This window comes from Vidua macroura, chromosome Z, assembly GCF_024509145.1.
Source record: "Vidua macroura isolate BioBank_ID:100142 chromosome Z, ASM2450914v1, whole genome shotgun sequence".
NCBI classification, from domain to species: Eukaryota; Metazoa; Chordata; class Aves; order Passeriformes; family Viduidae; genus Vidua; species Vidua macroura.
The window spans coordinates 31,909,673-31,937,474 of record NC_071611.1 but is presented as its reverse complement, the minus strand read 5'-3'; the positions used below and the strand labels follow the sequence as shown (position 1 = coordinate 31,937,474).

The 27,802-nt window shown below is 38.8% G+C and overlaps 1 protein-coding gene across 7 annotated transcripts in view; it reads right to left on the bottom strand.

The window, feature by feature from the left end:
• Positions 1-16,445: 16,445 nt before the first annotated feature.
• Positions 16,446-27,802, bottom strand: part of PDE4D (phosphodiesterase 4D) — a 359,916-nt gene continuing 348,559 nt past the window's right edge. For all 7 annotated transcript variants that reach the window (XM_054002836.1, XM_054002840.1, XM_054002838.1 and 4 more), the window contains 8 exons: positions 25,654-25,826; positions 24,606-24,704; positions 24,352-24,516; positions 22,596-22,695; positions 18,773-18,927; positions 18,159-18,281; positions 17,501-17,683; positions 16,446-16,912 (listed from right to left, as the gene is read on the bottom strand). In XM_054002836.1, coding sequence (XP_053858811.1) covers positions 16,499-16,912; positions 17,501-17,683; positions 18,159-18,281; positions 18,773-18,927; positions 22,596-22,695; positions 24,352-24,516; positions 24,606-24,704; positions 25,654-25,826 — 1,412 coding nt within the window. In that variant the 3' untranslated portion in view covers positions 16,446-16,498. The remainder of the gene's footprint in view (positions 16,913-17,500; positions 17,684-18,158; positions 18,282-18,772; positions 18,928-22,595; positions 22,696-24,351; positions 24,517-24,605; positions 24,705-25,653; positions 25,827-27,802) is intronic.

Genomic DNA, 27,802 nt, shown 5'->3' with positions numbered 1-27,802 from the left:
TGTACATTTATGATTCTAGTTGTAGGAGAGCTAGATACAATTCGCACCTGCATAGGTGGTACAGGAAGAACGGTGCTCTGCTTACGTCTCACTTACAAGCAGTATTTTGAACAGCTTACCTAGTTTGTACTGATTCTTGGAAAGAATTGCACCTATTTTTGAAGAAAGCAAAACCACTGCACAAACAGTGGTTTACAGTGGTCCTGCCAGGTGACAGCACAGATTCAGACCTAACCATGGCCTCCACTTGAATGTGGCAAAGATGTCAGCTTCATCTCCCTGTTCTGTCCCAAACATCTTAAATTGCTGGATGAAGCATAGGATTTTGGCCAAGCTAGAGACTTCAAGCTTTTGCAGGGTATCAAGAAAAATGGACACATCAAACCAAAATATCTTCTTGCTTATGCTCGTCCATAGCATCAAGTCATGAAAGAAGCAGGAACTTAAAGATATGTGTTAACCTTATCCCTCTGCATATTCTCCACCCATTCAAAACTTTCAAGTGCTGTAAGAGAAAGTTGTGAAATAAATAGCCTCTGGCAGAATTTTTGCTTTCATACCAGGGTACCTTCTGTGTGGCTGAATTAAAAGCCTGGGTCAAGATGTTATACTGCTACAGGATGTGAAGTCTGAGTCTGTTGTGAAAAAAGGCTTTGAGAAGTTTGTCAATGGATGTCAATCCTGTGGGGCTTTGGGAATAATCTTTTCTCCACAGCAGAAGGAAGCTGGGTCTGGCCAACTCCAAGGGGCCTGGACATGAGCAACCCAAGGCAAAGGTCTGCCATGGTCAGACTGATAGCCATATGTTGCAGAAAAATGGGAAAAGAAGGTGCTATAATTTTGCCTGGGACAGGCTGGTTTACATTACTTTAATGGGAATCACACACACTCACCTAAGAGCTGTGCCTGGCCTGTGCAGGCAAACGAGGTTACACCTGTTTGCCTTGCCCTACCACTGCTGCTTCTATACAGATATCCATAATCATCAGATGTTGCAATGAGAAAGCAGAAAACAACACTACTTCATTTTTCCTACCTATAAAAAGACATGAGGTCATTAGGCTTTGTTTCATTTCCCCTTTTTTTGGTACATTACATATACCTGTTCAGAAGTTAGAGTTGAGAAAAGAGGATGGAAGGTATCAGTCATTGCTTCGATTGGGTTGATATTAACATGTCACCAGGGGCATCAGGGGATTCATCAAAGTCAGGAATAGCAGGTGACTCACAGGCAGTGTCTGTGCTTTTGTACATGTCTGGTTCAGGTAATGTATTCACTCATTGGATTTTGTGTGTCATGCAAGTGAGATGGATTTGTCAAGGCTGAATCTGGGTTTGGCTGTTGGAGTAGAGCCTCCACATGGCTCCCTGAAATGGCTGCACCCAGAACACTAAAAAGCACAGTGTTCATTGTCCCAGGAGGAACATCCATGGCTGTGGCTCACTGCACAGACACACCCTCAAAGAGCTTGTTCAATGGTTTGTGCTGCAGAATCCCCACCCTAATACTTGCACTCTGATCTAGGTCAGCAAACTTTTTTGTTATGGTTGTAGCTGACAGAGACTGTGGGAAGAACTTTGTGCCTTGCAGTCACTGCTTTTCTACATCCCTGAAGGAAAATGGAATATCTTTTCTCTCTCTCACCCTCCATCTTTTCTGCTTTCTTCTCCAGTGTGGCAGATGGAATCTTCTCAGAGACGGACAAGATTCCCCAAGGAGTGCCTTTCTCTGTATCAGGTGTGAGTGAGTTATGAGTGTCCTGGGGTACCTGGGGGAGTGATCTCTGCCTACTCAGCAGCTGCCTGTTCATTTCAGCAGCAAAGAACAATATGCGGTTTTCAATGCTGTCTCGAATTAAATACTGGAAAGATGACCAGGACTAGTACTAAGGCACCCAGACACAATATGGCTACTACCATATTTCCCCATGTTCCAGGTACTACCCACTCTGCAGAGGAAATTCCTTTGGCTGGGAGATCCCTCTATGACATTGGCCAAAGCCCTGGGCTTTCTTCAGAAGCCAGAGGAAGACAGTTTGCACAGCAGTGCCCTTCAGTTTTTAGTTACTTTTCTATTGCATTGCAGGACCCCTCTGCTGGAACAAAGACTGAGGCTCCTGTCAGAACCTGATGCCCTGTGTCCAGGTCAGCCACTGCCCTCAGACATTGTTCTCTGCTTGAAACTTTCCTGTGAAGAGCTCTCTGAAGCTCTCTGAAGCTCAGTGGCCCCACCTACATTTTGGTGCCAGATGAAATTACTTAGACCCAGCCAATTGACCCCTTTGCCATGCTAGAGGGTGAGCCTGTATTGACTGTCTGCAGACACCAACTTCCCTCTAGAAGGAGAACAAACCACTCAACTTGGTCACTCTTGCAGATCTGGTTCTTGGTGGGTCTGAGCACAGCACTTCCACCTAGACAGCACAAAGTAAGGCATCATGTGGGCATCAAAACTTTTTTTCCACTCAGCCCACTCCTGGTTGTGGCTATCTTTCCAAGTGCAGTGTGAGGAGAGGTAGAATCAAACAGGGCTTCATAGCATGGTCTAGATCCTATAAGCCTAGATTTAATAGGTATCCTTGCAGTTAGTAATAAACTTCTGCCCTGTCTCTCCCAGACAAATGCAAATAACTTCATTGGAGGCAGATGTTCTTTACACAGATGCAGCTCAAAATATGGGCTTGAGGCCAAGTTTCATCCTTTTCCAATTGGATCACCAGGCACTGAGAACCAGCCTTTAAAATTTTTTACACTTCTGGGCTTCCTTGATCCATCCCATTATTATACCTGGGTCCTTGAGTTTGTTTAATTTCCTACTGTGCTGACATCTGTCAAGCTCAGCTTTTTACCTTCTTTTTTTTCGGTTGTTGTTTTTGTTACATTTCTCCAAGCAGAGGAAAAGTCTGCTGGGTGGTTCAGGGCAAGATGTCTTCCTTGTTCTAATGGACCACAGCCTCTTGCTCATTGAACAGCAGAGAGCCTGTGTGCATGCACAGTGACCCTCCCCACTCCATCCTTCACAAAGGCATGGATCGATTCTGTGTGAATGCAGCTACACCTATCTGGGAGGGTGGGAGTATGTGATGACAGCACACCATTCACACTGTGCTGGCTGCTACACTGTCTGATGAGTGTCATCTCCACTGTTTGTGAAGATGCCTTTCTTGTGCAGAGACACAGGAAGGGAGCAGGCACCAAACATTAGTTGCTTCAGTGCACATTTCTGTGTCTTTGCACAACTGAACCTTCAGTGTCAGTGTCATCAATGATGCTGGGCTTTGTGTGGCAAAGGTTGACTCATGGGCAATGTTCCCTGTGGGTGACTGCGCTCTGGGAGAAGAACCTTCCCAAGGGGTACAGGAGGCAGGTCAGAGATCCCACATGCTCTGTGTGTACTCCATCCAGAGTAATCAGAAAGAATCAAGCACTTCCTGCAATCTGAAGTGAGATAGCTTATGCTTTGATGAGAGAATGGGGCCAAAATCCTTTTGTTTAAATGATGCAAGGATTTATTTTTAATACAGCATCAAAGGTACAATTTATGTTTAAAAATACCTATTGTGGAATGATTAAATTATGTTTACCAGGAAGAAAAATCCGAAGAAGTTTTTTTTTTTTGGAAACTCAGAGCAAGAGAAGAATGTTTGTCTGTTACACACCAGTATCGCTCACTTCAGGTATCCATTCCAGCAACATAATATGATAGAGATGAGTTGTCCCATTCTAGCAAGCAAAGAGAGCAGAACAACCACTTCACAGTGCTTAAACAAGGAAGCTGAAAGTGTGAGAGTATCAAGATGATGACATATGAAATATAAAGAAAGAAACCTTATGGGACCAGGGAAAACCAACAGTGAATGCTCCAGCCTAAGAGGAAAGGACCCATGTGTTCAGAAATGCTGTGACTGCGAACAGTTGCTGGGAGGAAATATGTGAGAAGTGATAATGAAATGTGCTGAATATGATGAACTGCACTTAAAATGCAGTTGATAAATGGCTTAGTTCTGTAGAGCTGTGAAAGAAGCGGATTTGGAGGGTGGTCAGAGTGAGGCTGTAGCCCCTTCTTTGACTCTGCAACCTCTTCCAGCTCCTCCTGTCCTCCTGGAGGCTAAGAATCACTTTGGGTAACAGGTTTTCCAGTAGCACTCTAGCTATTGGAAGAGGAGGAGATTTTTAATCCCTTTTTCAGTGCCTGACAGGAAAAGGAGGTAACAGAGAGTATGCAAAATAGGAAAATGAATATGCTGTTAAAAAAGCCACAGTGGTAGGCCTTTGCCCTCTGCTTATAGCACAGGATTGGTGGGACAAAAAAACCACTCTGTTATTAAAAGTGCCCCAGATAATATGCATTATTTGAGCCAAAATGGGTTGGCATAAACATGGCTTTGGGTGGCAATGTTGGTAGTAAGTCCCTGGAGAAGGGTAGGACAGGGGTGCCAGTCTCTTTGCCAGAGTTGCTGCTGCAAGTTCCAGGCTTGCACAGGATCCCCACTGATCTCCAAGAAAATTACTGACCATTGCAGATAAACAGATGCAGATTTCATGTTTTGACTCAGGGTTATTAAGATGGCCCTATCAAATCTTACTGCCAATAAATTTGTCATTAACAAAACCCACAGATAAACAGTGACAGAATTCTGCAATTTTGTGCCGTTTTTATCAGAGAGCCACCTCTGCTTTCTCTCTTCATTTAGATTAATAAAAAAAAAGAAAAGAAAAAAGAAAAAGAGAAAAAAAAAGTCATTAAATAAAAAGAGGAGGCAGTATTTTATCACCCACTCTAGCCTACACAGCCAGCCTCTGTGACCACTTGGTTGTCTTGCTTTTTCTGCAGCGAGGGTGAACCCTGAGCCAATGGCAGTGTGAACTTTTCATATTTTTCTAACTGAGTGTCACATTTAAAGTCTACTTTAATAATTGAAATGCCTCTACCTGTTTGATCCTTGAGACTTTCTTCACTGCCCCAATATGGACTATATGACACGCTTTTAAAGTGCAGGCAGAATTCAGTCTGTTGCATGATTTCCCCATGGCACTGTTCCTGTGAGCCATCTTAAGCAATTTCTGAGCTCTGTTCTTCATATGTAATGCAAGAACATCTCTTTTTGTATGTGCCTCTGTGAGTGTGTGTCTTTGTTACCAATTGTGCTTAGCTACACAATTGTCTTGAGTCTTGCTTCTAAGCCATATGCACTTTGCTGCTTATATTCAGAGCAAGGGGGATGGTGCCTCAGGACTGTGTTTATCCCCCAGCTCTATGCCCCCTGCAGCAGAGCTGGAGCTGTGGGACCAGCCACATCAGTGCAGAGCTCCCTGCTGCAGCTTCTACTGGCAAAGGTCAGGTCAGTCAGGGCCTGCAGGACTTGCATTGCATCTGTCAATAAACACTAACAGGTTCCCTCTTGCTGACATTTTTTGCAGGGGATGTCCTTTCTTATAGGTAGTCTGATGAGAGGTTCACTCCTCGTCACTGCTGGAATTGCTCTAGGGCACACCACTAATTGGCTATGGAGAGCTCCTGTTTTCTGCAGAGCGCAACTGCCGCACTAGAGAAGCATGATCATCCATACATTCACACAGAATTTCCTCTTTTCAACCAGTATCTATAGCTATATCTAGTCTATCATCTATACCTATATAATCTATTAATCTGTCTATCATCTATCTATCTATCTATGTATCTATCTATCTATGTATCTATCTATCATTTATATCTATCTCTATCTGGGTGCATATGCATCTATGTGCTTTTTCACACCAAGCATAGATTAGAAACACAATAATCTTCCTTGAGGAGTTAGTTTCAAAAGCTCAATTGAGTATTAGTGATTTCTGTACTGTAAAAGCTTTTCAGAAAGCCCTAACTTGCAGACATGTACCACTTCTACCAAACTAAAGCTTTTTAACAGATGTCAAACAACCAACCTACCTTCTTGACATGGATAATTGCTCAAAGTAATCAGGCATTCTTTTCCCTCAGTACTGGAGGAAGTTGCTAGTTTATGTTGGTGAGAAGAGATGATAAAATAAGTTGTAGAGGGACTAAAATAGGATCCTAATCTGCCATGCCAATGTTCAACACAGATGTTTTCCAGGGCCTGACTTACTCCACACAAGCTATCCTGTAGATGTTATTCCAAGGACTCTTTTCCTTTCTTGTGCCAGAAGTGTGACAACAGAATGTTCCTCCCTCACCCTGTAAGGATGCTGTGGCCCCTGTGTCTCAATGCTTGCTGGGTGTGCAGCTTTACTGCTACCCTAAAGGTGTTCCCAGCATCCCTTTATCCACCATTTATTTCCCTCTGTGCTCAGGTACTCACTATAATATAATTCCTCAGCCAGGATTATGCCCTTGTGTACTTCCCTGCATCAGCCATTCCTGAGAGATACCTAGGTGGGAGTTTGTGACCAGGCAAGCAGCAGAGCCAGGTACCTTTGCAGTGTGTCCAGGAGGCTGCAGGGCACCAAGACCCAGGCACTCCTTACTTTGCTGCAACCTGCCTCATGAAAAAACTCAGGCTTTTTTAGCTGTTACTTAAGAGATTCTCAGAAACCTCATGTTTTCCTCTCCTCTGAGAAGCATGATTGTGCTGCTGTGCCAGCTGTGCTGCAGTTGTCAAGGTTGTGTTCCCTATTGTGTATTTGTTTTCTCTTCCTGGAGAACCTTCATGTCACCTTCACCTTGTATGGTGCCTTCACTTTTTGTCATCTACCACTATTAGCTACAGCAAGAAAAACACATTTCCATTCACTTTTACACACAGAGCACTCCTTCCCAGAGCTATGGTGTAAGAGCAGCTGTGTGGATCTGCAGACATGCCCTTTGGCTGTGACAGAAGATAATGTGGCTGAGCCCCGCTTTCCTACTGTATTAATTATTAATGAACCTGGACATAAGAACGATTCATCTGAAGTAGCACAAAGAAAAAAGGAATGATTCATACCTGCCCTTGCTAATGCTTTCAGATTTGCTGGATTTCCAGCGGCCCAAAATTAAATCCCCATACCCTCCCTTTTTCTTTCTAAATCAGGTACAAAGCTCTTTCCAGCTAGAGAAAATTTCAGCTTATCAGAGGCAGAGTGGTCTCTATATGACACCATCAAGTCACATACAAAACAGTCCAATAGCAATACCTGGAAATACAACATGGGGTTTTGGATAGGAAGTCTACTACAAAGGGCTTTCTGATCTATTTTTCACAATAGCATGCTGTTCTGTACTGAAATGAACGTGTAGAGATTAGCATGTGCCCAAAGCAGTGTTTTCCTCCCAGCATAAGTACAAAAAAAATCCCATTGCATCGGCCAGTGACTGGCTAAGCTGCTCCTCTGCAGTGCCTTGGCAGCAGCACAGCAGCAGGATATGCAGCCCAGGGTTGTGGCACAGCCAGCAGCACCCCTGCATTGAGGGTCCCTGTGGGCGCACCACCTGTCCCCAGAAAACAGTGGAAATGCACTGCCTGCTGCTGGCTAGCTACTGAAAGGGTGGTGGGGCGTGTCACTGGGATTTCATCTCCATTCCTCCTGAATCCTGTACAGCAGAGGAAAATTTGGATACCACCATGAGGATACCTTTTGCTAAAAGCAGCCAAATTCTAGTGTCTTCTCCCCAGGGAAATAAACACCATTAGTGATGCCAGGGAGAGCTGCAACTATAAGGAGAGCTGCAGGACTCTGCAGAAATGCATCAGAAAATTGATCAAATTTATCTAAAAAAGACCCTCCAAGTTTTTAGGTTGGCTGTGGGAAACAACAGTACTGGCATCCCAAAACATCACCCCCCCACACTCATCCCCATGAAACAGTGCCATTGCTCTTGGTTATTATTTCCACCACTCCCCAAGCACAAAGCTCTGAGGATCCTGCAGCACATTAAAACTGTCAGAGAAAAATCCTGCACCACTACACACAGTTTCTCCAGCCTGGCAGCTTGTGCAACCTGATCGGCAGCAGAGGAGCTCCAGGACTGCTGTTGCAGGCATCCCACAAGGAAACAGTGCTGAGGGCGCCCACTCATCCGGGCTGGTGGAGCACTGGAACAGCAAACCCGGCAAACCAGACGGTCTGAGGCTTGTTGCCAACTTATCAGACACAAAAGCTGAATGGTTCTGCAAGAGCATATCTTTAAGGGAGTCCCCACTAGTCTCTCCAGACAGCAGCAGGTTTGGGAGAAGCACCGGAAGGTATTAATATTTATGGAGGGAATTCTGGTGAGGAAAAAATGGACCATGATAGCAAACATTTCTAATGAAGCATGAACTTGAGAGTTATTTTACTTACCTGCAGGGAAAAGACACCAAACTATTACTAGTTCAGTTAGAAGTCATGCTGCTGAAGGTTTTTTCAGCTTCTACAGAATAATGAATAAATTGAATACTAATACTACTTATTATTAATTACTGTCTGTGGAGGAGGATGCTAGGAGACAGCCCATGTCCTGTGCCCCTGCTGGGGACACTATCTGTGTCTCACATCTGCCCTGACTTTGCTGTGCTCTTGAGTGCTGCAGATCAGAGGCTCCAAATGGTGTAGCACCCCACTCCCATTTGAGAAAATAAGATTTAAAGGTCTTTGAAATTTACAGAGTGCACCAGCTGGCTGGCCCCAAGTGAAGGGGCAACGATACTCCATAGCAACCCACAGGAGCACAGCAGGTTTCTCTCTGGGGCAGCTGCACTTTACAGCACTTGTGAGAGTTTTGGGGTGCATTTCAACCTCAGGGCACTGGCAGTTTTCAGGGATATCCACCCCTCTAATGACTTCAGAGCAGCTGGCACCACAGCCTGCATGCCGCACTATGCACTGAGCTCTGAGCCGTGACTCTGGCTGCACCACTACATGGGCAAGGAGAAACTGTGCAGCCCAGAACATCAGTGTGTAACAGACACAGCTCACAGTGACAGGTTTTAGTTGTGACTGGCTGCTCCTTAATCTTCCTCAGAGCAGCAATGGCTGTGGTTGAGTCACTCCTTGAGTGAGGGCTTTTTTCTTGCTTTTTCCCTCCCCTCACTACACAAGCCTGTCCACTTCTTCTCAATGTGAAGGCCTGTATGCCTACTGCACAGAAGAACTTCAGAGGACACAGTTGGAGGTTGTATCCCTGCTAAGAAATGTCAAAATGCAGAGCCAGATTGCAATAATCTCTTATTCAAACATTTTTTTGGTCCTTTTCCCCCCATACATTTTCTTAAAACATTTCCTCCTTCTCTCTCCTTACTTGTGTGTTTCCCTGGGTTTCATACTCCACTTCAAGGCAACCCCAGACAGATCACTTTTGATAGGTTTCAATGAGATATTGTCTTGGTTTAACCCCAGCCATCAACCAAGCTCTACAAGCTGCTTCTCCACAAATGGGGCTGGGAGGGAATCAGAAGGGTAGAAGCTGGAGAACTCATGAGCTGAGGTACAGACACTTTAATAGGGAAAGCAAAAGCTGTGCACACAAGCAAAGAAAAACAAGGTATGAATTCACTGCTTGCCATGGGCAGGCAGGAGTTCAGCCATCTCCAAGAGAGCAGGGCCTAATCACACATAATGGTGACTTGGGAAGACAAACTCCTCACTCCAAATGTCCCCCTTTCCTCCTCTTCCCCCACTTTATATAGTGAGCATGATGCCACGTGGTCTGGAATATCCCTTTAGTCAGTTGGGGTCACCTGTCCTGGCTGTGTGTCCTCCCAGCTTCCCAGGCACTCCCAGTCCCCTCACCACCATGGCAGTAGGAGAAGCAGAAAAGGCCTTGGCTCTGTGAGAGCCCTGCTCAGCCATAAGAAAATCATCTCTGTATTGTCAGCCCCAGCACAAATCTAAAACACAGCCCCTGTGAAGACAATTAACTCTACCTCAGAGAAAACCAGCACACAGTAAAATAACAAATTTAACTTAGGTTCTTAAGAGACTTGGTTATTAGCTTTCTGGAGTCTCAGAAGATTCTGAGGATTTTAAGCTAACTTTAACTGTCTCTGCCTAGCCCCATGCAATGACGGCTTACAGGCATTTGCTGCAAGCCAAGTCCAACATCTGTACAAAGCACGCCTCTGTAGTTTGACTACCACATGCTGCAAAACCTCCGTCTTGTTTTCTAGACTTCTTCAGACAAAAAAACGGTCTCTGCTGCATATTAGAAATGCTGATATTGTAGGCATCTAAACTCAATGGATGTTGGAGAAGGATGGCGGTAGAACTGGAAGTAACATGATTGATGAGTTTCTCATCTCAGTATTTGCTGTCTTCCCAGCTCATCAGCACTAGTTAATTAACGTTACCTGGAGTCCTATGTCTTCTCCCTCTTGCTTTCACTAGGGGCTGTTTACTCAGGTGTGATATCTCCCATGCTAAGGGCTTGTTTATCTGAGACAGTCATCCCACATTTTTAGTCTTTAAAGCTGAGATTAACTCTGCATTGTATTGAACAATTTTTAGATTTTTATATATAGATCTTAACTACATAAACAGTTTTTACCAGTAACTTCAAAGAACTCAAAATATTTGCTTTGCAAAAAGTCAAAAAAGATACATTTTTGTACCCAAGGAACTGAGACAAAAATCAAACTCTGTTCTGCTAATGTCCATATTCAAACTATGGGATGTCTTTGATGAGATGAGATTATTTTAGTTGGAGAGAATTTCTCCCTGCTCAGGTTTTGCTCCCAATTTGTCACTCCAATTTCTGTTTGGACTTCCTATCCCCCTTTATTACTTTTGCAGATTTCTCAACCAGTTAGACTGGAGGAAGCTAGAGATTTTCTTTATTCTACAGACTAAACTAAACTGAACTAAGGCTTTTATAACATCTTTGAACTTTTTTCTATTTTTTTTCCCTGGAAAAACCTAAGCAAAATTAATCACAGCTGGAGAGAAATTGGACTGATCATTCCAGTAAACACTACGTGTGCTAGTAACTGTGACTTTCATTTTCCACATTGCAGAGACATTTAGCAAACAAAGCTGCAGCTATTCAGACTATTTGTCTCATTAGGAAATAGAAGAGTCATTTGTTCATAAATACATTGAACTGCTACAGCAGCAGCTGTGTGTACTGAAACAGGGGACACATTTTGGTTTTGCTCTGAAACTTCTCTATTCTGATTCATTATTTCCATGCACAGAGACTGACAAAGTAATACCAGAGACTGTAGGAAGGAAGCCATGAGCTACTGCTGCCAGCTTCAGGCTTATGCACGGCTGTGGTACCTGATCTGCTTACTGAAAAGGTTTTAGTACTGTCAACAATAATTTGGGACTCCTTCTTCTTTATAATAATAGACATGATGTATGCAAGCCATTTTCTTATTAGGGCTCCTGGAAACATGCAAGGAGAAGCCTGACAGGAGTGACAGACATCATCTAATTTATCCACTCACTGCAGCATCCTTCATCTTCCCCACACAGAACTTATCAGCATTTTCTGACACAAAGGTGTGAATGAAAAAGTAGTCCTAAGAATTCATTCTCCTTGCAAACTAATCCCTAAACCCAAAGAAGGACCTAAGAGACTTAAAGAAAAAAATGAACATAGGTTTGTTTTTTTTTTAATTCAACCATGAACTATTTTCAGTTAAGCAAAGAGTCCCACAAAACATCACACTGATCCTGAAAGCCAGGCACCTAAAAAGTCCCTGAAAACCACTTTAAGATTTGGACTCATGTTAAGACCACATTTCTTCCTCAAGAAAACACTATAATTTAAGAATTTTATTTTTAAGACCAGTTTCTTTTTATCATCCATTTGGAACAGAGATTGTGACAATGTTTAACTGTGGTACATTTTCTTTTTTGTTTGTTTGGTTTGGTTATGTTTCTTTGTTGTATCCCAGCATATTGCTCCTCTAGACAATCTCTAGACATCTAGTTTCTTTAAAGCCATTGAAGCCAGTGGTAAAATTTTCTGAAAACAAAGACTGTATGCCTTTATATAACTATAACTATATATGTGATGTATAACTATACGTCACACCTTTGTGAATTAGGTTCCTTAAATAATACCATATTTGATTGACTTTTCTGATTTGCTCATATTTATTTTTTATTATCTATGCAAACCACTATTCTGACAAAATATGATAATCAAATTATTCTGGAAATGTGTTTTCTCTTAAGCTGTCAAAACTATGGGATGCATGTAAAAAACGTTAACTTTCAAAAAAAATTAAATGCAGTAACTAGGCAGAATCAACACATGCTTTTATTTCCATTGCATATAAAATTTCATATGAAGGTATTGATGTACAGTACTAACCCATAGGCTGTAAGAGAGGCTAAGAAACCAGTGAAAGAATAGCCATGTGCAATGTTCACACAAGTTGCCACTCTCAAGACATCCCCAAAGAAAATACCAAATTAAAACAGTAACAAGAAATTGTTCAGGATATCTGTTGTTGTAGTGTCCCTTTTAGACCATATAAAACAAAAGCATTCGAATTCCTTTGGGCCAGGGCTGCTAAAATCTACAGTTTGTGTCAAAAAGGAGATTCTGCTTTTTCTTGGAAAAGAATCTCTCCTTTCATGAATAAGTTGCAAGTTACAAGGGCTGGGCATCACTGGAATGGAGAAGAGGTTTTTACCTCACTCTGGCAAATTCAGTGATACCAGCTCTGAGTTATCTGGAGCAATGTGACAATCAAACAGCAAGAGTTGCTCAGTCCAACCTGCAAACCTAATAGCAGTGTTATTGAAACATCTAACAGTTTACTGCTCTTCTGGAGAGCTAGTGCACAATGCTACACACACCTGCACAAAGCGTTAGCTACACCTATATAAAATAAACTTTGGCTACTTGTAACACTAATATTGGAAAGCATTTCCAAGACTGAAGTTGTATATCCTACTATGGATTCTGCTTATACAGTGATCATTTGTGCTACTAAAGAAGAGACATTACAGACAATTGTAAAAGTGTATGAGTTACACCCTCTTAATTCTGATCATTCCATTTCATAAGATGCATTAAAATCAAACGTTTATTAGAGATGCTTTCCAAAGCTGTTTCAGTGCATTTCAGCACTGAAATGCAGCATCAATTATTTATCTTTTTTAGGAACAAAAAATGGTTGCAATAATCCCCAATTACAGGCTGTAAAAAGATATTCAGAGACAATACAATTATATTACCAGAAGTCTGCAAAAGCTTGAACTTCCAGCAGGGTCAAGAATGAAAATTTATTGTAGAATTACACATATTAGCTTGTAAGAGTATCCCCCATCAGTCAGCAACTAAAAATATGATAGAAATGCCCAGCCCCAGCCCCAAGGCTACCTTACTTTCAAATGCAGCTTAAACAAGAAAATATTGTTTAAAGTTAAGGCACAGCCCTGGGACCAAAGACCTGAAGCTTTTTAAATTTATATATCTTTATGTATTTTATACTTTTCTTGAATCTTCCATAAATGAGCTCTATGGTGACACTGAATATATTACAGGAGAAGAAATGTACAAGGAATATGTATACACGATAGTCATTCTCTCACCAAGAGTTTCCAGATACAGCAACACCACCCTGATAAGGATGATGTTATAATAAGAACTGATAATTTACAATTAACATTACAGTATGTACATTACAATAAATACATGGTTGTAAACAGAGACAAACAAGACTGTATTACAGGTAAGGTCATTTGGTGAGAAAAATGTATGGCACAAAAAATAAATAACGCATTTGAAAAGAACTGTCAAAGCTTTCTATAAAATCCATTTCATTCAAGTTTTTTAACTTCTGAATGCTATTTGTTCTATCTATATTCTTTTGTTATCCTTCTTTAATGACACAAAACAATTTAAGAATTTAAATACAGCATTACTGAGTACAGCAACTTGCAAGCTAAAGTGTACTGTTATAAACAAGGTGATTTTTCTTTTTTCCTCCCACTCAATATCCACTCACTGCATTTTTTTATGGCAAAAATATTAACAACACATAAAGCCACTTGTAGATTGTATTGTTTTAAAGCAGTGAACAATGCTAAAACATACTTTGGCAAAAGAGGGAAAAAAAGATTGTACAGTGCATTATATCCCCAACTCTAAGAAATGGTATCATTTTCTATGATTTGATTGTCCACATGTACAGGTGTATATCTCACAATATGGTTTTATGTCTATTTACTTTCAATTAGTGCAGAAACAAAACCTTCCAGGTCCTACTTGTTATTCTGGAATTTATATTGCTTTTCCACTACTGAGGTTCCAGGCACTCTTGGGGGCTGAAAGGACTTTTAGATGGATCAGGTTCAGCAAGAAATAATGAAAATAAAAAAAAAAAAAAGGAATTAAAAAAAAAGTCAAAACACAAAAAAATCCCATGAATTATCTTAATTCTTTTACTCCTTCTGCATCTTCTGTGCTAAGGCCCTGTACAGGCTAATGGTAAAGAAAATTATGACCTGGATATAGAAGAATGCAAAATTTATTTAAAAGTTGAACTATTAGCTAATCAGTTTAAAACAAGCTTTTATTCTAGATTTCTGGTAATTTAAAAGTACCTGCATTCATATCTGCAAATTTGCTACAAAAAAATCCAAAGGGAAAATAATGGCTGCTTCTATCAACTTTTGTTAAGAAATTATCTTGATATTATCATTTTAACAGAATTTTGCAACATAGGAATCTGTTAGCCTCCCTAGGCAACTATTTCCCATCTTCTACACTCAAAACTACAATTCTAATGAAGAGTAAAGTGGAGGAAATAAAATAATTTCTTCCATGTGACCAAACATCAAGGCTGAAAAATGACAAATATGAACTCCCACCTCCCTTTAGCTTTCCAAGTTACCAAGGAAGCTTTCAGTACCAATCAAACTGAAAGGTAGGATTCTCTTAGCACATACTGGATAAAGGATGAAAAGATCTAAGATTGAAATAATATGGAGAAAACTAGAACTCTGATGATGCACTGCTCACTTACACAATAATATAAAAAGACAAGACTGGCCTGGCTCTTCTAGCAACAAAGACATGAAAAAATAACGCTAATCGTAATTTTTATGTAGCACACCTCTCAGATTAGCAAATGGTTTAACTAGATAGCTACCCAGATTAAAAGTTACTGGGAGTCATAAATTGGACATATTACACTAATGATTTTTTGCACCAGAACAAATATTTCATACATTGTATTCGTCTGTTCTGATTTAGCAGTCTATAGCTCCCAAACACAGGCAGTCTGAAAAACCATGTTTCAGAGGAACAAAATTTATTAGAATAGCAAAAGAGGTGCTTTTGTACTGATGACAATTCATTACTCTTTTTACAGGCTCTGGTCCTGTAAATCCTAATGTTAGTGGTCCCAGCTGGTATCACCGAGACCACTTCTTCTGTAGTAAGACAGAGTTGGCAAGATCAGGCTACTATGAGGGCAAAAGCACTATATAAGTCCACTAACACATTTGGGAAAATTGTGATGAAAAAACAAATAAACAAAAAAAGCTATTCTACTGAAAAAGTTTTGTGCAACACAAATACTCATGGAACTCACTGATATATAAAACAATAGACATTTACAGCTCAATATTACCATGACATTCTAAGGTGCCAAACAAAATTAAAAAAAGAGAATTAAAAAAAAAAACCTACAAGTATTATCCAGTGTAGTACAGATTTGTACTAAAAACTTGTAAGTTACTCTTTGGAAAAAAAAAATAACCAGTGGCAGATGAAAGTGGGGTTTTTTTTAAATATAATACCTTGGTATATTTAATAAAAGTGAGCTCTAAAAAAGATCTCTCTTTCACATATTATACAAAATGGTGAGGTTAGTGCAACCCACTGGGTCACATTTTTTTCAGTCATGTTTCAGAAGATTAGAAATTAGAAAATTATGTAATTTTCACAGCTTATATTTATGTTGGTAACAGAATCCATTTGTGTCCCATCATTTTTTGTGAATTTGTTTTCCAGTAGGAACCTCAATGTCTTTTCTGTCTGTTTCTTCTACAGATGAACGTTACCGAATATCTTACAATACAATACAATGAATTCAAAAACGATCAAAGCACACCAACATTTGTTTGGCAGGTGGTACTCCTCGGAAAGCATTTGCTTTATTTAATGGAATCTGCCAAATAGAGAACTTATTAAAATATAATTTATGGATGCTCTCCCCCTGCTTTCTGAGAGCATGGAGGTGAAAATGCTGTTTACAATATTCCTGAGTGCCAAACTGAATCATCAGCTTCAGTTTTGATCAACAATCATTCTGGCAGATAACACCAACTTCTGACCATGGTTGTAGTATGTGACATATACTTTGGAAATCATTACTTACATTAAAAAAAAAAAAGAAAATAAAAATAAAAAATCCATAACAAAACTGAAAATGCCCCTGACCCCATCTCACAAAAAATAAATTAAAAAAACCAAAAAAACCCAAAAACAACAAAAAACAAAACAAAACAAAGCAAAAAAAAACCAAAAAACCAACAAACAAAAAAAAAAAAAAGAGAGCGAGAAAGAGGAAAAGAAAGGGAGTGAGCAAGAGAGATAAAGACTGAGTTTTCATTGTTATGTGTCAGAAGAATGTTCTTCTACCATACAAGGCTCTGCTGTTTGGTTCTCGTCCTCTTCCACTTCTTCCCCTACTTGTTCATCAAGAGGAATTTCAGTAGATTCTGAATCCTGGGTGCAAAGAGTCTTGGAGTCACTGAAGCTGGTGTCTTCTTCTACTTGACTTCCACTGTCCTTTTCGGTGTCTGACTCACCGTCTTCCTCCAGCGTTAGTTCAAACTGGAATTTTTCAGTTTGACCCTGATTTCCCTCTTCCTTTTCTTCAGGTGCAGGAGAGGGACTTCTAGGGATTGTGCTCTGGTACCATTCTCGATTGTCCTCCAGTGTATCTAAGATATCCTGGGCATCCGGGTGAACGAGATCTGCCCACGTCTCCCACAAAGGATGAACAATGTAATCTATAAAACCCACCTGTTTCAAATAAGGCAAGAATATGATTAATCACAGAGAAATTAATAAGTCATGCAAAGTATGAGAAATATAATGCTAGGAAGAGACACAAGATACATTACCCTTAGAAGTGGCTGAAAGGAAACCATACTAGTTTATAAAATAGATAAGGTCTTTTACTTTTCGGAAGTCTGATCCAGGATACTGGATAATGGCATGGAAAGGATTTGTTTTCAAGCAAACTGCTCATTCCAAACAACTCCACTGCATCTAGTGAGCTAAATACCCGCTTTATATTTAATTATGTTTTCGAAGGAAACCCCAATCAACTGTACAATAATCTCTTTTGGCATGTATGCTGCTTTTCAGGTCAGGACAGTGGTGGAATCCCTTCAGCAAACACACTGCCACACACTGTGTTTTCACAGTAAAATCCTCAGTTTGCTTCACTTACTACTGAGGAGCTGAATCCTCAGTAGAAGAATCCTCAGTAGTGAATCCTCAACTCAGAAGAAGAAAAGAAAAAAGTGCTTTCAGAAATTGTTCAAAACAAGACTATGTACCATCCTTTTCTTCTAAAAGGTTTAACTACTTTATAAAATCAATTACCTGTGATTTTTCTACAGATGCATTGTGCTTATCACACATGGGACTTATCTCCATTCCCCTCTCTCGTTCCCGGTCTCCCTGACGGAAAAATTCCTCCATTATTCTATCTGTCCATTGGCGGTAGAGATGGAGCGGCTTGGTAGGGTTGCTCAGATCTGCACAGTGCACCATATTCTGAAGAACCTAGAATACATTGAACACCTGTGGTGTTATTGCGATGAAGAAAAGCAGCTCCTTTTTTATTTACATTTCTGGTGACTGTAAAACAAAATCTTGAAAATACACGTAATGAAAAATTTATTCTAAACAGCCAAAACTTATGTGCTTGTGTGCTTTTCACACTTGCAGTAACATCCATGAATTACGTGGCTTCTGCTGCTTCTGCCATTATAAAGGTCACAAAATCCTTGTGAGAAAGAGAATCACTTTTTGATAATTTGAAGGGAAGGCCAAAGCCTCTTTTAGTCCTGAACTACCCTAGCGCTTTGTTAGTCTCCCAGAGAGTCAGTTAAACCATGTCACTTAGACCAGGGAGGAAATAGAGGGAAGCAGCAAATCACGGTGTGACAGAGAGAGCTCTAATCCATGCTGGAGAATGGGGAAGACAATGTTATTAAGTATGTAATACAAGTGAACATTTTCAAATGCATTTCCTTACTTGAATCCTGTCTGAATAGTTATCAAGAAGCAAGACACCAGAACTGGTCACTTTTTTAGTTTCAACCATAGTTTTTAAATCAGCCAGTAGATTCATATGCTTAGACATATCTGTTGCAAGTACCTAGAAAAAAACAACAAAAAAAAAGAAGACTATGTAAATTATTCTACTGGGGTTTTTTGAAAAATAATATAAATCAAAATTTTTGGAAGGAACCCAATACATGATACAAGTAAGAGTCCTGTATGTTCATAATCAGGTTCTCTTTTTTTTTTTTTAAGAGCATGACAAAATCATTGTTCAGTATTGCTCAAAATGAACTCATCAGCCCACATTCATTATTAATTCAGTAGCAAATTTCTAACTGTAATGGTAGAATGATATCATGTCAGTACAAAACCAGCTTGAAACAGAATGGTATACCTTCCAGAAATGCATAGAAAGTGAGTGAAACTTAAAAGAACCCACTATTTGTATTTGAGTAAGATGTGACAAAACTTCAAACTTTCACTTCATTGTTTACAGATCTGATGACATGTAATTTATCAAAAAATGCTTCTGTGCTTTATTATTCAATATCCTAGCTCCATGGAAGACAGAGTCTCAAAACTCACAATGTCAATGACCATTTTCCTCAATGATTGTCTCTGTTTCTTGGTCAAATTCTGGAAAATGTCACAATTTTCTTCCTGCAGCAGCTTGAAACCCACAGCCAAGTGATGATTCTCCAGTACTGATGAGTCATTGTACATCAAGGCGAGTTCAGAATCTGCAATAACAGTCGCAGGGCAGAAGGTTATTAAAGCCTGTGCTTCTACCAAATCCCTTAAGATCTTTTTCAAATTCATTACATGCATAACAAGATTTACAGATAAACTTTTAGTAGCAGCCCTGAAAGTTACAGAATTATTGACTGAATAACTTACTGGGTCAGGCCAAAGTTGAGCAAAACAAAGAAAAAAGGCTTTGCATGAACATGTGCCTGGAGTGGCAAGTTAGAAAAAATATAAGAAAGGTTATTTTTAGAATAAATTTTCATATCTGCATGAGGTAACTTAGAAGATATTATATGCACAATATATGCATAAACACACCTCAACTAAAACACACTGATGTGTTGTCGTCTCACGCCTCTCTCCCTTCACATCACCTACAATTTTACTGTTAGTCAAGTTTCAGCTTCCTAGCACTTTTACCTGGGAACACATAGCTGAGGCTTTTCTACAGGTCTGCTGTGGAGCACAAGCTTCTTGGTTTTCAAATCATGTCTTTCTGCAGTTATCTAAGATGCTCAGATGCCTAGTGAACTAGGCTTACAGTCATTAGTCCATGACAACTGAAGGCTGATAGAATGGTAACAAGCTTCTGTCTTTTTCATGTAATTTCATGTGGTGTGAAACTGCAGGCAGTGGCCTTGTCTGCTGCCTTGTGTTTGGGCATGGTCAGTCCCTGGTGCTCTCTGTAATACTGTCTTCACCAATGGAATTATTCTTACCTCAGTCACCCCATATGGCTGTGAGAATAACACACACTTCCCAGCCATGCTGCTGCTAAGGCACACCTGTAAGGTCAGTTTAGACCTGCTCAACAGACATCTCTGTAAAATCAAAGCAGTCTGCACAGCTTTAGCTTTAATCCAGGAATGCTGCACAGGAAGCTTGCACATGCTTCAAGATACAGCTTGTAAATAAATCTATCACAAAAATCTCAAATACTTTTTATGCAATCATGCTTTTCCTGTGCTATATTAACTTCTGTTTATTACAGCTGTTCTAGCCTAAGTCTAAACATACATCAGTGTATTCCACTCTTAGTCCTCTTTTCTTCTTTTACAGCAGCCATGTTTTAAAATGCTTCTGGTTCAATGGGAGGTCTCTAAAGCTTTGATCTTCAAATTTCATTAATCTCATTATCTATTCTCCTGCTGTCTTCCTCTCCTGTCTTGAATAAGTCGATCTCTTGAATCAGGAAAATCTTCCTCTGCCTTTCCTTATCCCAAAGACAGCAAAACCATAATAGCAGAAGCAGAAAGAAAGCAAGTTTGTAAAATGATCTCTCTTTCATCTTTCACAGAACACATACAAAGCTTGCATACTTGTTTTTCTCATGCAGAAAACAGGCACTAGTTTATTTTCCTTTCAAACAGCCTTCTAATTTGCTTCAACTGCAAAACAATCCACATTGCCAAAATACTTTGGAAGAGCTGGAGCTACAGACACAGCTAAAATGCACTCAGCTTCAAAATGGGTGCAAAAATGGAAGAAAGTTCCCCCTCTGTAACACATTGTAAGATTCAGGAATATTTTTCTGGAAGGACAGAGTTACAGTGGTAAAATAAACCTCTGATGCTAATATACTTCAATATGATGCTAATCTCCTCTGATGCTAATATACTTCATATTTGTTTGTTCTTTAATAGCATTCAAGAGGGATCCATTTAGTTGACAACTCTGTAATAAACTTTAAATAGGAAAATAATAGTCAGAAAAGTCACAAAATTAATTATAAAAAAGGAAATATGGCAAATATATACATTTACATACAATATATATATTCAAGTAACTACATCTATAATTTTTAATACATTCTTATATTTAGTGAAATCTTAATACACTGTTCAGTTCATTGGAAAAGCAAAATTAGATGGAAGCAAATTATTTTCTAGAGGTTAGGAAAATTTTGGATTTGAGAAAGCAACATTAGATGATCTTTTTCTGTCTCTGTTCCTGCAGTTTCTTCCTTGTACACAGAACAATTTAAACAAAACCTCTTTGTATCTTTCAGCCTTGCAACAGCAGTTTCAATTACTGTTTTTACTTGACTGACACATAAGCCTCCTTTATCAAAAGCTGAATTGAGAAAAACAAGATATATTTTCTAAGCTGGTAATTATCAGCATGAGTATGACTCCTACATTAGCTGAATTTCAATCTGTCTAACTAGAAGTAAAAGCTTTATGCACCAATACTCATCCCTTCAACTAAGTTAACACTCTTAAACCTAAACAATTCATTGGTTTCCTCACAGAACCTTGGAGCCACCAGTATAACCTGGTACTCAATTTCTGACTCAACAAGCAAGGAAAAAGCTTTACTTACACATGCCCACTCTTAAGAATTCAATTAAGAATTCTTTGGTTTTGCACAAAACTTGATTCACTTTCTGCCTGCACTGCTGAACTGTACTGGTCCCCAGTAAAGCACAAAAAACCCAGAGTCAATCTTAATCCTCTTTCATGAAGATGAGTCATCAAATTCAATTTCATTATAGGGTGGCACTTAGGCCATTGAGACAAACAAAACTAGGTGCAGGCTAAACTGAAGTGCATATCTTATTTGAATATACAGCAGCAATGAGTCAGAGGAGGAGCTCCCTTCTTCAAACTCTACCGCTGATTTGGGGTCATTGTATTTTAACCCCTGTGAAATAGATTCTGCCCTTGTGCAGAAGTGACAGTATCTATAAATGTGCAACCAGATGGGTCAAATACACAGCCCTATGTATGTTTCTATTTCTGTTGCTTTTTCTTCTTTTGTGTTTGGATTACTAATATTATTTAAACTTTGCACTTCTGGGTCAGTTATCATAAAAGGAGAAGTTGTCAGAGCGCAGAAGAAATAACATAGTATGATGGAACTTGTACTGACCTACAAATGGAAATAGTGACATAAGGCAACAAAATCCAAGCAAGTTGCCACTGGGGCAACAAACCATTGAGTAAATATGTAATGATCAAGTTCAATAAAGTTAACAGTTTTTCTTTCAGTAGATGAATGATGCAATAGAGGTTCAGCAATGCTGCCAACAACAGCCTTGAGGAATTCACACTCTGCAATGTACACTGGGTTTCAAATTTGGAGATGACATCAGGGTCAGAAAAAAACAAATAAGTTTATCATAGCTGCAGAAACAGGGTGAGGAAACTCAGTCTACAAAGCATGAGAGATCAAAAGCCAAGTACAGGATCCAGGCAGAAATCCTGTACTTGTCCTGACTGTCTGTTTGCTAAAAAGAAACTTGCTTTTCTGCTTTCTGAATTTCTATCCTTGGTTATGTCATATGTTTCCAATATAAACACATAAACTCTTTTTTTTTTTTTTTTAATCTTCCTTCATTCTCTTTCTAAAACTTCATCTACTTAATGTAAATCAACTATATTTCCAGGAGAGAAAACATGCCAGGTTTATAATTTGAAACAATGCCAGGTTTATAGTTTATACCTTAGTAATTCTTGCTAGTGTACTATGTAAATAATTTCTAAAGTTAGAAAAACTGCAAAGTAATATCAGGTTTAAAATATAAACATCTATCTATTTACTGAGAAAAGTTAGAGACAGAAGCAAACAAGAAATGAAATCGGTATTTTTCAGGTTATGTCTGTGCTATGTGCAGACCTCACAGCAAATTTCTGAGAAAACCACTAAACATCAAACTTACTTGTGTTGATAAGAAATTGGTTTGAAACCCCAGGATGATCTACATCATGTATTGCGCTGGCAAAAATTGCTGCAAGAATCTCCAAATCAGTGAATACGGCCTAGAATATAATGAAACAGAATTGACAATCACCAAACAGTGAAAAAGTGTTTTCAATAAAAAGGATTCTACTTGAATCTGGATGTGAGCAAGCAAAACACTTTTAAAATATACCATGATCTCTAGAGACTTTACACACAAGCTATCAAGCCCATTGTAAAATCATCAATTATGTAGAATTTAATAAATATTTAAACTTTGGCCAAAGTAAAGTAATTCGTACTTCATATAGAGAGCATCACTAAATTCTGCCACAACTGAAGTATTTTCAACTTCAGTCTGTAAATAAATCCACATTTATTAGGCAATTAAGTACAGGTTTCTAACTTATAGCACAAATTAAAGTTAATATTTCAGCCTGACTCCTCTGTATCATCCTGTACTTGAAAGATGCACATCTCCTACATAAAGGAAATAGGGACAGACTACACATCATCTCACTTAGCATTTACTGATTTTCCATTTGTATGAGATTACTAGGAAGATAGGAAAAGAGGACAGCAATGGACTTGGGATGTCACTGAGCCCAGTGCCCTGTTGTCAGAAGCACCCACATGATGAAAAGGCTTTCAAAATTGATCAAGGACAGCTCAGAAGTGCCAACAGTGCCAGCAGTGGCACTGGGCAGACATTGCCATTTCACCAGCTAAAGCTCTGCTGAGAAGAAGGCCATGAGAAAAAAAACAGACAGAAAAAAAAACCAAAAACCCAGAATTGTACTGATGACAGCTGTGTGGTTAAGCTAGTAGTGTTTTAAGAACATTATCTGATCTTTCTTCTTGAAAGCAGGAAAATCTTTCTCAAGAGATTTCCAAGTCTTTGAGGATCCAAACCTGCCAATAATCTCAAGGTCCACTTATAACCCTCTTTTTAAGACGAAGGTAAAACAGATGTATTTCAGTAATATGAAATATTGACCATTATAGGAGAGTCAAAATGCAGCCCTTCTTTAAAATGAAGGTAAATCCTTTCAAACTAATAAAATTTCTACTGTTTCCTTTACTTGACTTTTTCTAACTGCTTGCTGGGATATATCAACATCAACGTTTGCTACGTTAAGACCTGAACTGTGCTTAAAAGAAGGAAAAGATCCATCTTTCACATCCTTCTACTTCAGAGATTTAAGAACTTTCAAGAAGAGAATTGCTACAAAAAGAACAGATTAATTTTTTTTCCGAAAAAAATTTGAAATATTTATCGGGGGGAGGGGTGTAAAAAAAAGAGGTAGTCCACTGAAACTTTAGTACATGTTCCAGTTTGTCTTAGAAATAAATACAAAAGTCTTTCCGGATCAGAATAAACTTTCCTAAGAAATTCCACTTACTGTGGTTAGGTAGAGTCTCACATGGGAAATAACTACAGAACAGGATGTAGCATAAATAACATGGTAGAAACAAGATATGCATTGTGTTACAGTGAAAAAAGATTATGACAGCAAAAATTTCCATGATTTAAAATGAAATGAATTGATGTTTTCTGCACAATATTTACATGCAACTTTGATCCTCACAAAAGGTCTTCAAAAGAACAGAATTCATTAAATAAATGCTAAGATTTCTTTTAAAAACATTGCAGAAACTAAGATCTTTAGTTTAGAAGACTCTGAGTGCATCCCCTTCTCTCATGACTGCCCCTTTTCTTCTTCACTGTAGTTTACCTCTAATGCTGGGGTTGATAGTAGGACATGGGTTGACTGAACAACATCTGCAGCATGTATGTTATTGTGGTATGCCACATCTGCATGGTAATGGTCTTCCAGGGTCATCAAGTAAGTTATTAAAGTATCTACTGGAATCTTAAAAGTTTTTAACAAGTCCCGCTCCTATAAAAGTAAAGGAAAAACAATTAGATTTCAAAGCACAGAACAGTCTCCAAGATAAGAAAAAAAGCAGCATGACTGCTCATACTTGCCTGAAAAATAGTGTGCATGATGACAGTCAGAGGTCTGTTTCCAGATAACTCTGCTACTCTGAAAACCTGAAGGCCCCACTTGTTCAAATCTTCAAGTTCCTACAGTAAAATCAAGCAATGAACAGGTTGAAACCTAACACAAAAATTTGTGCAATTTTTGAGAGAAGCAATTATAAACAGAGGACTCATTAAGACCTGGCTACTGTGCAACTGACATGCTGAACTTTGCAAGGGCTAAGCTCTAAACTCTGCAGCTGCTACTAATCTTGCAATATCAGAATTTACATCTACCCATTTTTCAGATTTTATTAGTCTAAGCAGGAAAGACTGCCTCTTAAGTGGATTGCTCTAGGAGGAAAAGCTCTACAGTATCTTGAATGAGTTTAACTAACACACTTTGCTATCTCACTGTCCATTGAAAATGAAGTTCAGTGAGGAGAAAACCTCCAGAAATGTGGCAATTCTGCTGCTCTCTCCCTAGTTCTCAGAAACACTCTTCAAATAAGATTCCTGAAAATGCTAGAAGAGGCATAATTCAATCAAAGGTCCCTTTATACCAAGTTATTACCAAGTAGTTAGCTGCTGGTGCAAAAATAAGAAATTTTATTAAAAAATAAGAGAAGGAATGCACATAAAATGATACAGCTAAGAACAGGAAGGGTAGTCTAATGCTATATACCCTTGTGCATTTTAAAAAAAATAAGTTTGGTATCTATACATTTCCATTCCTGTGACATTATACAATATGTTTACTCTTCAATCTTCAGATACTATTTATGAATAGGAAGCTTTCTTAATGCATACACAAGTGCTAATTTACATTCCATCTCCAGATGATATTGTCCTCATGCTGAAATTAACCCTTATAGTCTGATTCTGATTTTACTTGCTATTCTTCCACTCCAACAAATTTGGATTATTTCAAGTGATATAAAGGCTTGGTGCTGCAGCTTAAAATCAATGTGTATAAGCAGAGAACAATAAGCAGAACAATACTGAAAAGTCCACACTCTGTTTATATAGTTTCAAGGATATATATATTCTCTACCTTGGCAAGGACATCTTCTTGGTCTGTTTTAACTCCAAACCTGGGAATACTGGAATTAGTTAGGCTGGAGCTGTGCATGAGTTTTTTGACTCCACTGATCTGAGACATTGGCCTCTTCTTTTTCTCTTTCTCCTTCTGTGTCGGAGAAGGGATTTCAACTTCATGTTGCTTGTCTTCAAAAGAATGAATAAAAAGAGAGTAATTTAAAAAATATTATAAATATTATAAAATTCATATAATTGTGCAACTGTTGAGTTGCACCTTCTGGACTTTTTAATTCTTAGAAAAACCTCTTTTAAGATTTTGCAATAGATTCTTTCTATCAAGGTCACTAAACCCATGAAAAGTTAAATATAGACCTGTACTTCAGTAAAAGCAGATCTCTTTTACTCAAATTGCCTCATTATTTCTGAATTGGCTTTAAAACCAATTGTGTGACTGTCTAATTACCACTTCTGCCATATCCCTAGTGCTGAAGAAAGGGTCAATCATCTCAGTATAAAAATGTTATTACAACTGCACAAGAATATACTTTGCAAGAAAAAATCATTTTCTTTCTTTTTTCAGGAGAAACATTCTCTGAAATTGTATTTCAAAACTCTCTATGTGTGTCTTCATGTAAACCTTTCGAAAACGTTTTCAGGACTCGAAGACTCGAAGAATTTAATACTTGTGGACTGGTCTTGTCTACCGAGACTGTACAACTTGGAAAGCCTTTTGTGCTTTCCAAGTCACATCTACAAGCACTTTGGATTGCTGGTAGTTCATGCCACCAATGTAGCATTTCTGCACCTCCCAACTAGAGTCAGTAACAATGACAAAACGAGAGAGTGCTTTGTTAACCGCTGAATTTTGCTATGGGCTTTTGCCTCCATAGCAGTATCAGCAGCATCACTTAATAAAATTTATCAACATATGTGACAGCAAAACTTTAGACAAGAATTAAACTGAGAATAAAATATATTTAGGCAACTGCCATAGGATTGCCACAAAATCAGTATGGGGTGGTGGAGCACTGCAAACATCTGCTCCAAAGAAACCCAAGTTAGTGCAATGAAGGGCTTTTCTGAAAAAAAAAACAAAACTACTAAGAACATGAATTATTTTTTGTTTCTTTTATTCATACTGTATTTCAACCTAGAGTTTAATGACTCCCTTCAAATTACCTCTTTTACTGAAATGTACCTCCGCCTTTTCTAGACCTCAAGGAATATACCAGTAAACCCACAAAAATCCAGAAAAGATGTTTCTGACAAGGAGATGAGCCAAAACAGCTAAAAAACCTTAAATCAAAATAAAATTTGAAAATAAAGTAAGAAAAATTGGGATTTTTACATGTGCATTTTTTTCCTTTCTGCAATATTCATTTCCAATACAGACTTTAAGCTAGATGAGGTTAGCAAGTCCATTTCTAATTATGAGCTCATTGTGTATTTGCTTCTTCACTTTCTTTTCTTATTTTTCTTTTTTTAATTACCTTTTAGCAGATACATTTAATGGATACCTCAAATTCCAAACAAATCACAATGAAGTAGAGACTTTGGAAATGTCACCAGTTTGTAGCCTACAGCACTGAGTCCCCATACTGCCCCACCATACTTCACCACTCTCCTTGTAAGGAGAAAAAGGGGAGGTGGAGCATGGCAGCCCTTCTCTGGTGCAAACTGACAACAGATGAGGAGCTATGACTTGTGCCTGTGCTTTGATGTTTATAGATTCAGTCATATGCACAAAGTTTAGACCCATCAAACAGAGGTTTGTTAGCTGAGCTGTCAGACAAACTCAAGTGAAAGGAAGTGTCTGTCTGAATGACTTGAGATCTCCAGAGAAACTCCGTGGGACTGCTTCTTCTTTTGCAACTTTGAGCACACAGGGCTGTGCCCATCTGAACATCCAGAAAAGACAGCTTGCCGTTTTGACCCTGCTTATGCTATGTTCAATTAGAGGTTCTCAAAGATTTTCCATTCATAGAAAACAGGTTAATATGCTGAAAAAGGAAACTTTGCATATTATTATACACAATGTAAGAGACTTACGTCATATACACAGATTATATTTCTTATCATTGTAAATAACTTCAAATATTCATATAGCCCTAAAGGAAACAGTTAGGTTTTGGGTTGTGGTTTTTTTTTGTTTTGTTTTGTTT